Here is a 13,601-nt window from a genome sequence, read left to right as displayed (position 1 = left end):
CCATAAGTGCGGCTGATCTGTAAACCAAGAAATAAAATAGGCTGTGGCTGGAGAGCCGCGGCGTGGTCAAATGGCCGCGCAGTTTCAGGGACCAAGGCATTTCCCTTATAGCCCGTTATAGCCTCATGGCTAACCCTAACCCTAACCTTAACCTTAACCTTAACCTTAACCCTAACCTTAACCTTAACCTTAACCTTAACCCTAACCCTAACCCTAACCTTAACCCGGCGCGGTCTAAAACGGCGCTAAAACGCGGTCAAATAGCGGCGCAGTTTCAGGAGCCGCGGCGCGCGGCCGGCACAAAAATAACATGTCAGTTTCGGCCGCGCGCCGCGGCTCTGCAGACACTCCCAATAAAATAACCACGGCCTTATCACTTAGCAACATCTCTGTTTACTGCGAATACTCCATTTGCATTTATTTCACAGAACACACAAGCTACTGTTATCTGCTGCCACATTTGAATTGTAAATATGATGTGCCAGGTATTACTATGATCCTTTTCTATTTAATTTACTGTTTTCATGTTCTACCATGTATTTATCTCTGTTCCTGCAATACCATATTTTGACATCATAATTTGTCTACATGTGTCTTTTCAAGTATCTAGAAATCTCTACGTACGCCAACATCAACAAAATGTGACCTCATTTACACAGGGCGGAGTGTAACCGGACCCTCCTCCATTGGTACACTTGTAGAAGGAGAAGTTGCGGGCTTGAGCAACAAAAGTAAAGTGTGTTGCAGGTTTTTGAAGTGTTTGTAAAGATTTTTTGGAGCTGAGTGGAGGACGATGCCGGTGTACACGGTGACAGTGGCCACGGGGAGCCAGTGGTTTGCGGGTACGGACGACTACATCTACATCACCCTGGTTGGGACGGACAGGTGCAGCGAGAGGACCCTGCTGGACAAACCGCTCTACAATGACTTTGAAAGAGGCGCGGTGAGTAGGAGGGTTAAGGATGTGTTTCTCAGTTGACAGAACAGGCATGTACCCCAAAAAGGGGCCTTTTCGGGGGACACACGACTTCGCAGGATTGTATTCTTTTTCGTATTGTTATTACTGCTGCGGGACTTAACCATTATCGAGGGACATGCTGTATAGCGTGTGGACAGTTATAAATATCTAGGAATGATCTCTTATCTGTCTTGCCTGAGGAAGCTGGCACTCTCTAACATCGATAGCGCTCATCGCTCTGGCCGATGCTTCGTGGTCCCTCGGGGGAAAACTAAACTCTACAGAGACAGTTTTGTACCTCCTGTGATCGGAACACCGAGCAGGAAAGTAGTGTTTAGGTGGATCCCACTCCTAAGCAGCACCTTAGACTTCTGCTGCATGAAAACTTAAGCAGACTGTGACAATTGGAGGCTGTAGAGGAAGATTTCTAGGTTATGTCTATGTATCTGTGTCATTTATGCCAACGTGTTTGTCTGATTTTAATGTTACTGGATCGCTGTGGTCAAACAAATTTACCCACGAGTATCTATGAATAAATATTCAACCTTGAGCCTATTTGCATATTTTGATACCATTTTGTAATAAATACACTTTAATTTACCTTAATAAAGCATGAACAAAGACTTAGAATGATTCAGACTTAGTAACTACGTAATCAATAAACTATTTGTTCATTATGAATGAAGTCTTTGTTCTGCTTTACAAATTAGGGACAAATCAAAAAGATGACAAAAAATTTCTTTAAATTGGTTTTATCCAAATATTTGAACTGCAGAGGAATTCTGAAGGAGCCCACGGACCACAGTTTGAGAACCACTGGCCTATCGTCTATTGTAACATGGGCTCAAATTGTTTGAAGAGACGTATTATTTATTGTTATTACTTATTTTGGGGGTATTTAATTATACATTTTAACATATAGATCATTTTCATTTTAACCTCAACAAATAGCTTAAGCATTGTTGAAAAAAGGCTATTTTTAACCTTACATGTAAGGTTAACACTGATTCCAACACTGAATCAATCAAAATACAACTCTTGAGTACATTTACGATGAGGGAACACTGTTCATACACATTCATTTTAATAGTGTATTATTCGTATGTAGAACATATTAACACATATGTGTTAATATTCACTGTTTAAAGAGGTCATATCAGCAAGAGGTTACACATTGTGTGGCTATAAAAACACACAAAAGAAAAGTGAAAAATAGTTGGGAACTACTGAGAAAATAAATGACCCATATTAAGTAAATATTGGATTAGAAAAAAGGCAGGTTCTGCCGGAAATGGCTTGATTACTTGTTTGCATTTCTCATATTAGTTTACATTTTCCCAGCTTGCCTGACAAGACTCATTCAGCTACTTCCCCTATTTAAATATAAATGTCACAATAATTTAAAAGCTTTCATTTACACTTGATCAGACCTTTTTGATCCACGTCAGAAATTACTTTTTGCTTTCAAGGATTTAAACTGAAAAACAATGACTGCATGTTTTACTGCAAATAAGTCATAGGCTGGATCAAGCTGTGCCTTCTTTATTCATATGGGGTTATTTATTCCAGGTGGACTCTTATGACGTGCGAGTGGGGGAGAACCTGGGTGGCATAGTTCTGGTAAAGCTGGAGAAAAATAAGTACTGGTATCAAGACGACTGGTACTGCCGCTACGTCACTGTCAAGACTCCTGACGGGGACTATGTGGAATTCCCCTGTTTCCACTGGCTCACTGACAACAAGGAAGTGGTGCTTAGGGACGGAATAGGTGAGTCAGGGGCCGGCAGCTGATGTTCTCATTTTAAAATACGAAGAACATGCTCTGGCACTGATTGGTACTGCAGTTTTCTTTAACCAATTTACAGACCTATTATTATGCTCAATAATAATAATAATAATGATAATAATAGGCTATGTGATTCTGCATAACATTTTAGTGTTTCAGTTTTAATTTTGTACACATTATACATTTGTATCACAGCTCACCTTCCCCAGGATGATAAGACGAGCCTGGTCAAGCAGCACCGCCAGAAAGAGTTGGATTCAAGACGCAAAATCTACAGGTAAATGTTTTATGGTCACGCTTTATATACTCAAGACAAACGATTGAAATTGCACCGTGTAACTTTTCTAGTCTCCATAGAGAGGTCTATAATTAAGCACAAAAAACCCCACATGTCATTAAATAGACGTAAGATAGGTCAGCTTAATTCCATACAAACATTCCAGGCAAAGCAATAACATCTCCATGGAGACAGGCATAGAGCTAAATCGATAGAAAGTTATAGATTCTTTATTAATAGTTCAGGTGCAAGAAAATGTTCCCCTTGTTTTCCAGTAGCATTTGCGTCTCAGCCAAATGTCTAAGATTTGTCAGGTAGTGTCAGCAGATTGTGTGTCAGTGCGGTTTGAGGGGAGTAACAGCCCTCAGGACAGAAGACGGTGTCCTGCAGCCTGGGCATCCCAGTCAGCGTCCAGGAGGAGCCAGGTGCACTCTGGGACACAACGGGAAAGCTCTCCTCTCGCCTCACTCTTACTCCGCTCTGCTGGTTTGGATGCTGATTGGTGATGAGACGGGCTGTTCCCTCAGAGCAGGCGACAAGGGTGCAAACGGGTGCAAACGGGTGCAGCACAACGTGTTTGCACGCTCATTTGATTATCCTCTGGAAGGTCTTCTGCCACATTTGGTGTAAAACGTCTTTAGCATCTCAGAGGTCCATAAATACAGGAAAAACACAGCTCATTTCAGACAATCCGGTCCTTAACATCTGTGCTTTCAACTGCACAAGTCGCACGTTTTAGTTGGTTAAAACACCATGGTGGATACTAAAAAGAAAGGAAGGAAAATTTGCAAGCTGCACCTTCACTTTTAGATATGAAAGAAAAATTTTGAAAAAATGACAACGATTTTCAATTGTTCAATTGCTCATTATATAAAATAATAGTGTTGTCCATTATGATCTGGTCCAATTTGATTATGAAATGCTTTAGATCAAGGCTATTTATATACAGACAGTGTATGATGCTAAAAAAATATGTTTCGGTAGTATTTTATTTTCAAAAGATACAAAAAACAGGCTATACTACATTTAATATCGTTGCTTATTTCCTTGTATTGTGCGTTTACAGATGGAAAGAGTGGCAGCCTGGCTTCCCTATGAGCATCGACGCCAACCACCACAAAGACCTGCCCCGGGACATCCAGTTTGACAGTGAGAAAGGGGTGGACTTTGTTCTCAACTACAGCAAGGCGTGAGTCCCTTTCATTCACAGCAGCTTGTGTATTCAAATGTGTCCAGAGGGTTTACTGCTGTGGTGTTGCTGTAACTTAGAAACACACCAGTCATTGTATTTGTCAGCAGAGATATTTGCTTATGGTCCAACTCACAAACGGAAACAAGCTCGTGAAAGATGAATGAATGATGTGTTCATATGTTTCAAGCTAAAATGACGGTGAATTACCTGCAAAATATTATAAGAGCTGTCAATCATCAACCGTTTCAGGACAGACATGAGAATATGAGGCGCCGATATGTTCATTGAAGACGTCAGTGATGTAATGAAGAGTTTGTTATATCTTCAATGGAAAGTCTTCTTGCTAATGGCCAAGAATTTAAGCATTTTGTTTCTACTTTACCGGACAAATCTCGTGTATACAGGAGACTCGCTTACAACTTAGGAAGGATTTTCTAACACAAGGCTATACGAGTGTTAGGGATAACAGGGAGCAGCGTAGAGGTGGAGGTGGAGCTATGTTTATTCAAAATGGCCTCAATTACATTGTTGTCAATGTGAGTAAAACGCTAGAATTTGGTTTAGTAATTATATTGTCACTGTTTTTATAATCTGTGTATTGAACTGACACTAGACTCTTTAAATGATATTGGATGTTCAAGGAAAACCATGTGGTGTGGAGATTTGAACGCGCACTGCACTTTGTGGGATTCTAGTCGTACAGATAGGAATGGGTTTGTTGTATTGTATGAGATTGGCAAGTTTTTTGTGCAGATTGGGCGACTTTCCAAAGGAAAACTGATGGCTGTGATTATGTTTTTGTGTGAAGAAGAATTGATTCAGGTGGATGACTTAAATAATGCAATAGTCTTTCTCATCTCACAGTCAGTGAAATACACAAAAGTAAAGGTAATAATAGCCATAAGAAACGCGTGCCATCCATGGTGGAATTAATCATGTGATAAAGCTATTAAGAAAAGAAATAAGGCATTTAAGAAGTTAAAGGATCTCCACTCTTATGAGACCCTCACTGAATACAAGAAAGCTCATGCAGTTGTGTGAATTTTTCAATTCAATTTAATTTATTTTTGTAATGCCCAAAATCACAACAACGGTTGCCTCTGAGGGCCACAGTGATGAACTGTAAGGACAAGAGAACCTATTGGAGGCAGTACTGTTCCATTAGCATGGAAACACTATTGTCGTACAGATTCTGAAACCAGGAAAACCCATCTGACCATCAAGGAACTAGGGAAAACCATGGAACACATGGTTACCGAGCGGTTGAATTATTTCTTGGAAAGTCAGAATTTGATTCAGTAATATGTTTAGAATCTGAAATCCAAAAAAGCAAGAATAACAGAGAAAAAGTTATTGCAGTACTCTTTGATGTGGAGAAACATACGATATGGTTTGGAAGCTTCAGTCTGGTGTGAAGGGAAAGTTGTTGGCACAATTTATGAGGTAGAAAATGGATTCCCACAAGGAAGTGTGTGCAAGATCCTGAGAGTGGGCAAACAGGCGCTGTTTTTTTTTTTTTAATACCTGCATGTAAACTTCAATGTTCATCTTCTTCTTCTGTTACTTTTAATGGCGGTTAAGCCAACGGTAAAGGTGCATTTACCACCACCTACTGCACCTGTACATCTAACTTCTTCTTCTATAGAATAGAGAGAGAGAGAGAGAGAGAGAGAGAGAGAGAGAGAGAGAGAGAGATAAACAGTGAGAGATAAACAGTGAGAGAGCAGGTTCTACAGAGAGAATCCCTCTTTGAACAGGTGTGGTTTGGTCAAGTGAGAAAACAAACCAATCAACTGCTAATCAGGTGCTTAACACTGGTGAGGTAGTTTAAGACCATGTACAATAGAACTGTGATAGCCCCAAACAGGGACTTTCAGAGTAAACAAAGACAGGCAGTTTCAGGGCCAACTTCTCCTTCAGGGCAGAAGTTCAGACCAGTAAAACGTCGAGTTGCTCAGACCTGCCCTGGTAAATCACTTCCAGAAGTCGATTTTTAAGTCTTGATTTTTAATTGGGGAATATATTTTTATATATGATATAATTCTGTTGCTTTCTTCTTTGCAGCATCGAGAACCTCTTTGTGAACCAGTTCATGCACATGTTCCAATCGTCCTGGAACGATTTTGCTGATTTTGAGAAGATTTTTGTGAGAATCAAAAACACCATATCAGGTCAGTCTGTGCTCATTTGTATAAATAATGTGACATGTATTAATGAGTGTTATTCCATGGGGCTATGCAGAGTATGTGATGGGACACTGGAAGGAGGATTTTATGTTTGGATATCAGTTCTTGAATGGCTGTAATCCTGTGGTGATCCAGAAATGCACCAAAATTCCAGACAAGTTTCCTGTCACAGATGAGATGGTCAAAGTCAGCCTGGAGAGAGCGCTCACACTGGAGGAGGAAGTCAAGGTACATTTTATTAAAATTTTCCAATATTACATTTACCCCATTAAATGACCCCTTACAGTCATCAGCAGAGCCCTAACCCTAACCCTAACTCTAACCCTCACAGACTGTATATCAACACATCGTTCTGAGCATTTCTGCCGTCAAATTGCAGCCATTAGATCTGCATGCTTATATTAGCATGTCAGGGGCAAGCTAGCTTTTGTTTTCTGCCCATGGCAATTCCCTCTGCTGCCACTAGATAGCGTGCTATCACCAAATCTTGATGAGGGAACGTCTGATGACATACAGTACATGCATTAATGTATGTCCTGTGCTGTTTTTATGTGGTAATGAACCAATGATGACTTTGTACCTTGGTATTCTATTTCTATTCTATAAAGGCCGTGGCTGGAGAGCCGCGGCGTGGTCAAATGCCCGCGCAGTTTCAGGGACCGCGGCATTTCCCTTATAGCCCGTCATAGCCTCATGGCTAACCCTAACCCTAACCCTAACCCTAACCTTAACCCTAACCCTAACCTTAACCCTAGCCTTAAAGGCGCAATGGACGATTTGAGAACGCAGGCGGAAGTGCGCATGCGCACTCCCCCGTGCGGACCGATACAACACACACGTGCGTTTGTTTATTAGCGCAACGGATCGCATCGCATCTCTCGTCTCCCGTAGATTTCTGTCCACTTCTGCGTCAGCTCGAACTGTCTTTCTCCGTCTTTATTTTGCCCCGTACACTGAGGGAACTATATTATGATAGATCCATGCGCTTAGGCACGCGGAAACGTGGGCACGAACCGCACGCGGCTGCAGGTGAGCGGTAGGTGCGTTTTATGATTGATACGTGGCAGGACAAATGATTTATCCACGCCACGAGGAAATATGATAAAAAATTTGCTGAAAAAAATTGTCCATTCCACCTTTAACCCGGCGCGGTCTAAAACACTGCTAAAACGCGGTCAAATAGCCGCGCGGTTTCAGGAGCCGTGGCGCGTGGCTGGCACAAAAATAACATGGCAGTTTCGGCGGCGCGCCGCGGCCCTGCAGACACTCCCTTCTATAAACATATCAAATAAAAGTACCTCCAAAGCATGTTTTAAGGCCAATAACCAGCAAATAATAATATATTATATAATAATATATGTCCTATAAGTCCATGTAATCACTGAATTAACAAACTCTGTTGCAAAAACATTTATTTCCCCCCCGTACCATCATGTATTAAATGGATTTGTCTCTAGGCAGGTAACATCTACATCGCGGACTATGAGGTTTTGGAGGGGATCACTCCTAACTGCACAGACCCATGCACTCTGCAGTACATAGCTGCTCCCATCTGCCTGCTCTACAAGAACCTGCGCAACAAGATCATGCCCATAGCCATTCAGGTACCACCACCGGCCCTGCCAGAAAGTCCCATCATCCACCAGCAAAATACATTTATCATCAAAATACTAATGCACTCCACCCCTAATGACAATCACACTCACACATTCATATTCATGGCTCCAAAGTGTCGTCACACACTTCTGCCATCTTGAAAATGAAAGCCGCATGTTGCTCTGTAGGCGGGCAGGCCAACTCATCTGTAACATCCCAAAGACCCCATTTGTTCAGAAATGTATTACAGATGTCAGGAGGAAATCACTCCAGATGGTGAAAAGAGCACTTTGTTTCAGGTGGCAGTTATATATCATGGTTATATTTTGGGATCAGACACATAGTCTCTCCTCTTGAAAGCTTTGAGGACTTCAGTGCAGAGGGCTTGTGGATGAGGATGAGCAGATGGAAAAGTCAGCAAAAGTTTGTCAACTGGTCTCATAGAAGTGGTCTGCTCTCCACTTGTCATTGTGTCTCGGCCAGCGTCTTAGCTTCTATTCAAACCGCTGTGTGTGGAAGCATAATCACTCTTGAATAGCCAATACTAGCGCAATGTGTTGAATATTCAAGTCGCTGGGTCCCGGACTGATGGTAAATAAACTACCTCAGACATCCAGAGTCCAGAGTAAATGTATGTTTTTTGCAGTGGCGTGGGGTGTCTTTTATGGATGGACAAGCAGACATGGGGTGTTAAAAATAGAACAGTGAAAAAAACAAAACAAAAAGAAGAATCCCAGGTCTCCCTCTTTGAGGGCAAACGCCTTCCCTACTGAGCTTAAAACCCACACTTTATCTAAGTGCTAAATGGATTAAATAAGCTAACTCCACCGACCAACTCATTACACTAGTTAGCGCTCTATGTTGTTAAATGACGTCTAATGATTGGAAACATGAACAGAGCCTTAGCTACAAACAAAGACTTGTCTCTGAAAGATAGAAGTTAGAGAGTTGAGCATGAACGGGCCTCTGAACACGCTCACAGTTTGCGTCACTATGGTAAGGGATCATCTCAAAATGGGTTGAAGCTGAAAATAGGTAATATTTTTCGTCTGGGGGGGTTGAACCTACATTTCATCTTTCTGTTGCTTTGACGCTTCAATACATCGTTGTGGCAGTAATTATTTTGAAATGCTAAAAAACTCTATCAGCAACGAGCATTAGGCCAACATTAGCACGGCGGGTGCGTAAGGGGGAGCACGGCGCCGTGGCGGCCCGTGCGGGGGAGCGCGGCGGGGCGCACGGCGGCCGTCGCCAACACGGCTGGTGCAGAAAAGTTGGAAAAGCTTTTTTACGGCAAGACGCGGCGTAGCAAATGATCAAGAGATTTGGCTCTAGTAAGGTGCTACGCACTGACCGGAAGAACGACCAACACAAACCTCGCATGAGGTTTTGGCCAATCACAGAAGACGTGAGACTCTCACTGAGACGAAAGCGCGTGTTCTGCTTCTGTCATTCTGACTGCAGGTCTAAGGGTAGACACAGGGAATTGACAATTACAGGTTTTGACAAGAAACATTCGTTTCTCACTCAATGTATCTCAATGTGGTCATCTCAGGGCCTGTGGACCATGTGGATTGAGTAAACAAACAGGCCGAGACAGGTGACATTATTTGGAGAGTTCATAACTTCTACTGATAAACACATCAAAGGATGTTCAGGGATGTTCACTAGAGGTGAGCAGGGTCTATCAAGCTACTATCGTTTTATCAACGCATACAATTTTATGTGATGCCAGACATTTTTTTTAGTCTTTTGAGGGGGGGAGGGGGTCCAGAGAGAGATGAAAAAATGTTTGTCTTTTAAGCTTCAACCTATTTTGAGATGATCCCTGAGTTCAGCCAAGCTTCAGCAGCAGAAGTGAGGAGAAAACAGGCTTATTTGGATATATTTTATATACATTAGTCCTGTTCTCAGGTCTCTGCACTGGCCCCTGTGGCTCAGAGAAGAGACTTTAAAGCAGCTCTGCTTGTGTACAAGTCTCTCCATGGCCTAGCACCAAAGTGCATCTCAGACATGTTAGTGCCATATGAACCATCTCGAACTCTGAGGACCTCAGGGACCGGCCTCCTGCTGGTGCCCAGAGTCAGGGCTAAACATGGACCAGCCTCCTGCTGGTGCCAGAGTCAGGATTAAACATGGACCGGCCTCCTGCTGGTGTCAGAGTCAGGACTAAACATGGACCGGCCTCCTGCTGGTGCCAGAGTCAGGACTAAACATGGACCGGCCTCCTGCTGGTGCCAGAGTCAGGACTAAACATGGACCGGCCTCCTGCTGGTGCCAGAGTCAGGACTAAACATGGACCGGCCTCCTGCTGGTGCCCAGAGTCAGGACTAAACATGGACCAGCCTCCTGCTGGTGCCAGAGTCAGGACTAAACATGGACCGGCCTCCTGCTGGTGCCCAGAGTCAGGACTAAACATGGACCGGCCTCCTGCTGGTGCCCAGAGTCAGGACTAAACATGGACCGGCCTCCTGCTGGTGCCAGAGTCAGGACTAAACATGGACCGGCCTCCTGCTGGTGCCCAGAGTCAGGACTAAACATGGACCGGCCTCCTGCTGGTGCCCAGAGTCAGGACTAAACATGGACCGGCCTCCTGCTGGTGCCAGAGTCAGGACTAAACACGGACCGGCCTCCTGCTGGTGCCCAGAGTCAGGACTAAACATGGACCGGCCTCCTGCTGGTGCCCAGAGTCAGGACTAAACATGGTCCGGCCTCCTGCTGGTGCCAGAGTCAGGACTAAACATGGACCGGCCTCCTGCTGGTGCCCAGAGTCAGGACTAAACATGGACCGGCCTCCTGCTGGTGCCCAGAGTCAGGACTAAACATGGACCGGCCTCCTGCTGGTGCCAGAGTCAAGACTAAACACGGACCGGCCTCCTGCTGGTGCCCAGAGTCAGGACTAAACATGGACCGGCCTCCTGCTGGTGCCCAGAGTCAGGACTAAACATGGTCCGGCCTCCTGCTGGTGCCAGAGTCAGGACTAAACATGGACCGGCCTCCTGCTGGTGCCAGAGTCAGGACTAAACATGGACCGGCCTCCTGCTGGTGCCCAGAGTCAGGACTAAACATGGACCGGCCTTCTGCTGGTGCCCAGAGTCAGGACTAAACATGGACCGGCCTCCTGCTGGTGCCAGAGTCAGGACTAAACATGGACCGGCCTCCTGCTGGTGCCAGAGTCAGGACTAAACATGGACCGGCCTCCTGCTGGTGCCCAGAGTCAGGACTAAACATGGACCGGCCTCCTGCTGGTGCCCAGAGTCAGGACTAAACATGGACCGGCCTCCTGCTGGTGCCAGAGTCAGGACTAAACATGGACCGGCCTCCTGCTGGTGCCAGAGTCAGGACTAAACATGGAGAATCTGCGTTTCAGTTTTATGCAGCTAAAATCTAATCTAAAGTCTTCCTGAAGATGTGAGACAGGTTCTACTCTAAGCTGTGCATTTGACTGAAAGGATTTTTGCACTCTTTTATGTCTTATACTGTTTTGTGATTTCTGTCATGTCTTTGTGATTTGAATGCCTTTTTTCCTGGTGTGTGAAGCACTTTGAATTGCCTTGTGTACAAATAAACTTGCCTTACCTTTCTAAATCCTGCCTTTCTCCCCTCGTCTCCTCAGCTCGGACAGACGCCTGGAGAAGACAACCCCATCTTCCTCCCCACAGACGCCAAGTACGACTGGCTGCTGGCAAAGATCTGGGTGCGCTCCTCAGACTTCCATCACCACCAGACCATCACCCACCTCCTGCGCACTCACCTGATGACCGAGGTGTTCGGGATCGCCATGTTCCGGCAGCTGGCAGCGGTGCACCCGGTCTATAAGGTTGGGTTTGTGGTGGTGGGTCAGGTTCAGGGTGCGTTTGCCTGGTCCTTATGGCTTGATTTGGTTTGGTTGCCCTGTAGTTGCTCATTCCTCACATCCGCTTCTCCATCGCCATCAACACCAAGGCCAGAGAGCAGCTCATCTGTGAGTGCGGCATCTTTGATAAGGTGAGGATACAATACTAAACGCTCCATACAGAGAGCAACAATGATTTAGGAATGTTCATATAATGTGAAGTATTAGTGATTGATTACACGCTATGTTGGTCATAGATCGACAAAGTAAGATTTAAATGAAGTACTTTCTGCAACTATTAGGTCACATTAGAATCAGGAATGCAAATTGAATTGTCACAGTGATGAAAACGCAAAGGTTGAAATGATTTAAAAGTAAAAGGTGAAAGAGAATTTATACATATTCTGCAGTTATATCTTTTCATAATTGCAATTAAAATATGCTTCAATATCACACTTATTCTGCTCAGGAGATATATATTCAAGTACTTAGGGATCATCTCAAAATGGGTTGAAGCTGAAAAGACGTAATTTTTTCCGTCTCTCTCTGGACCCCCCCAAGACGAAAAATATGACGTCTTTTCAGTTTCAACCCATTTTGAGATGATCCCTTAGGTCCATTGGCTTCTGGCTCATAGGGATGTTTCACTGTAACAAGCAGCAGATTGCACCATACATGTAGCACTGTCTAAGTACAGGGATCTGGGCGGGGATAGGGGGCAGGTGAAAAGAGGATTTTTCTCACAATACATAATTATTCAAACATCCAGGAATCAAAATACAACTCTGCGTAAACTATGATGAGGAAACACTGTTAAATGAAGGTTAAAGCTCATTAAAGTTGATTTGACATAATATGTCCCCTTTAAATATAGTGCAAAAGTGCAAAGTTGACTAGGACTGCTAGTTTAAGTATAAGTAATATTATTAAAGATCTTGTATATGGCTGTTTACATCTTCAAGTGGATTTCCGGCCTCATGTTCAGTCCCGTGAGATGAATGTTTGATGTGTTGTCTCTGCATTAGGCCAATGCCACAGGCGGAGGAGGCCATGTCCAGCTGGTGCAGAGAGCTGTCCAGAACCTCACCTTCAGGTCATTGTTCTTCCCCGACATGATCAAGGCTCGAGGCTTGGACGACACGGAGGAGGTGCCCACCTACTTCTACAGGGACGACGGGTACAAGGTCTGGGACGCAACCAAGAGGTGGGAAACGTAACAACACACTTAAAGAACCGGCACACTGCAAAATGTGTCAAGATATAAAAATACTGATGTTTACTGTGCCTGCTAAGTCACCATTCCTTTTTTATTCATTAGGGCTGCAAGGTTTATTGCAATTGGAACTGGAATTTAAATGAGTGGAATGAGCAAATTGACAGTACAGGATTTGGCTGAATAGAGTTTTTTTTGTGGATGAATAGAGAAAAAAATCTTAAATTTAGTGATATAAATTTGAAACTTTTTCTGTATTAAAACTTTGTCATCATGTATTTTTTTTTTTTTTTTTTACATTTTTGGGTGATGCAAACTTGTGAAAAATGAATAGAGCAGGTTTAAATTTCTTGCTTCATTTTGTTGACATTACAAAAAAAAAAGTATTAGACTAATACTGTCTTAAAATTGGAACAATTTTAATTATGCCCAGTTTCTGAAATTAAAATGTTAATAAATCAGTTAAGTATCCGTCAGATCCCAGACTGGACAGTTTGGTGCGCAGGTGCTACTTGAAGGACATTTGGTGGAAACGGCCTTTGACGTTACAATGTCCCG

At 43.6% G+C, this 13,601-nt stretch overlaps 1 protein-coding gene across 1 annotated transcript in view; it reads left to right on the top strand.

Moving 5' to 3' along the window:
- Positions 1-724: 724 nt before the first annotated feature.
- alox5a (arachidonate 5-lipoxygenase a) overlaps positions 725-13,601 on the top strand; it is a 47,421-nt gene continuing 34,544 nt past the window's right edge. Inside the window, exons 1-10 of the mRNA XM_072437178.1 lie at positions 725-943; positions 2,528-2,726; positions 2,940-3,021; positions 4,088-4,210; positions 6,278-6,384; positions 6,455-6,627; positions 7,857-8,003; positions 11,612-11,815; positions 11,896-11,982; positions 12,856-13,034. Coding sequence (XP_072293279.1) covers positions 794-943; positions 2,528-2,726; positions 2,940-3,021; positions 4,088-4,210; positions 6,278-6,384; positions 6,455-6,627; positions 7,857-8,003; positions 11,612-11,815; positions 11,896-11,982; positions 12,856-13,034 — 1,451 coding nt within the window. The 5' untranslated portion in view covers positions 725-793. The remainder of the gene's footprint in view (positions 944-2,527; positions 2,727-2,939; positions 3,022-4,087; positions 4,211-6,277; positions 6,385-6,454; positions 6,628-7,856; positions 8,004-11,611; positions 11,816-11,895; positions 11,983-12,855; positions 13,035-13,601) is intronic.

This window comes from Eucyclogobius newberryi, unplaced genomic scaffold, assembly GCF_026437365.1.
Source record: "Eucyclogobius newberryi isolate DKJ021-1_F unplaced genomic scaffold, fEucNew1.0.hap1 SCAF_8, whole genome shotgun sequence".
Classification (NCBI taxonomy): domain Eukaryota; kingdom Metazoa; phylum Chordata; class Actinopteri; order Gobiiformes; family Gobiidae; genus Eucyclogobius; species Eucyclogobius newberryi.
The sequence above is the reverse complement of the archived record's forward strand: the minus strand, read 5'-3'. Positions and strand labels throughout refer to the sequence as shown.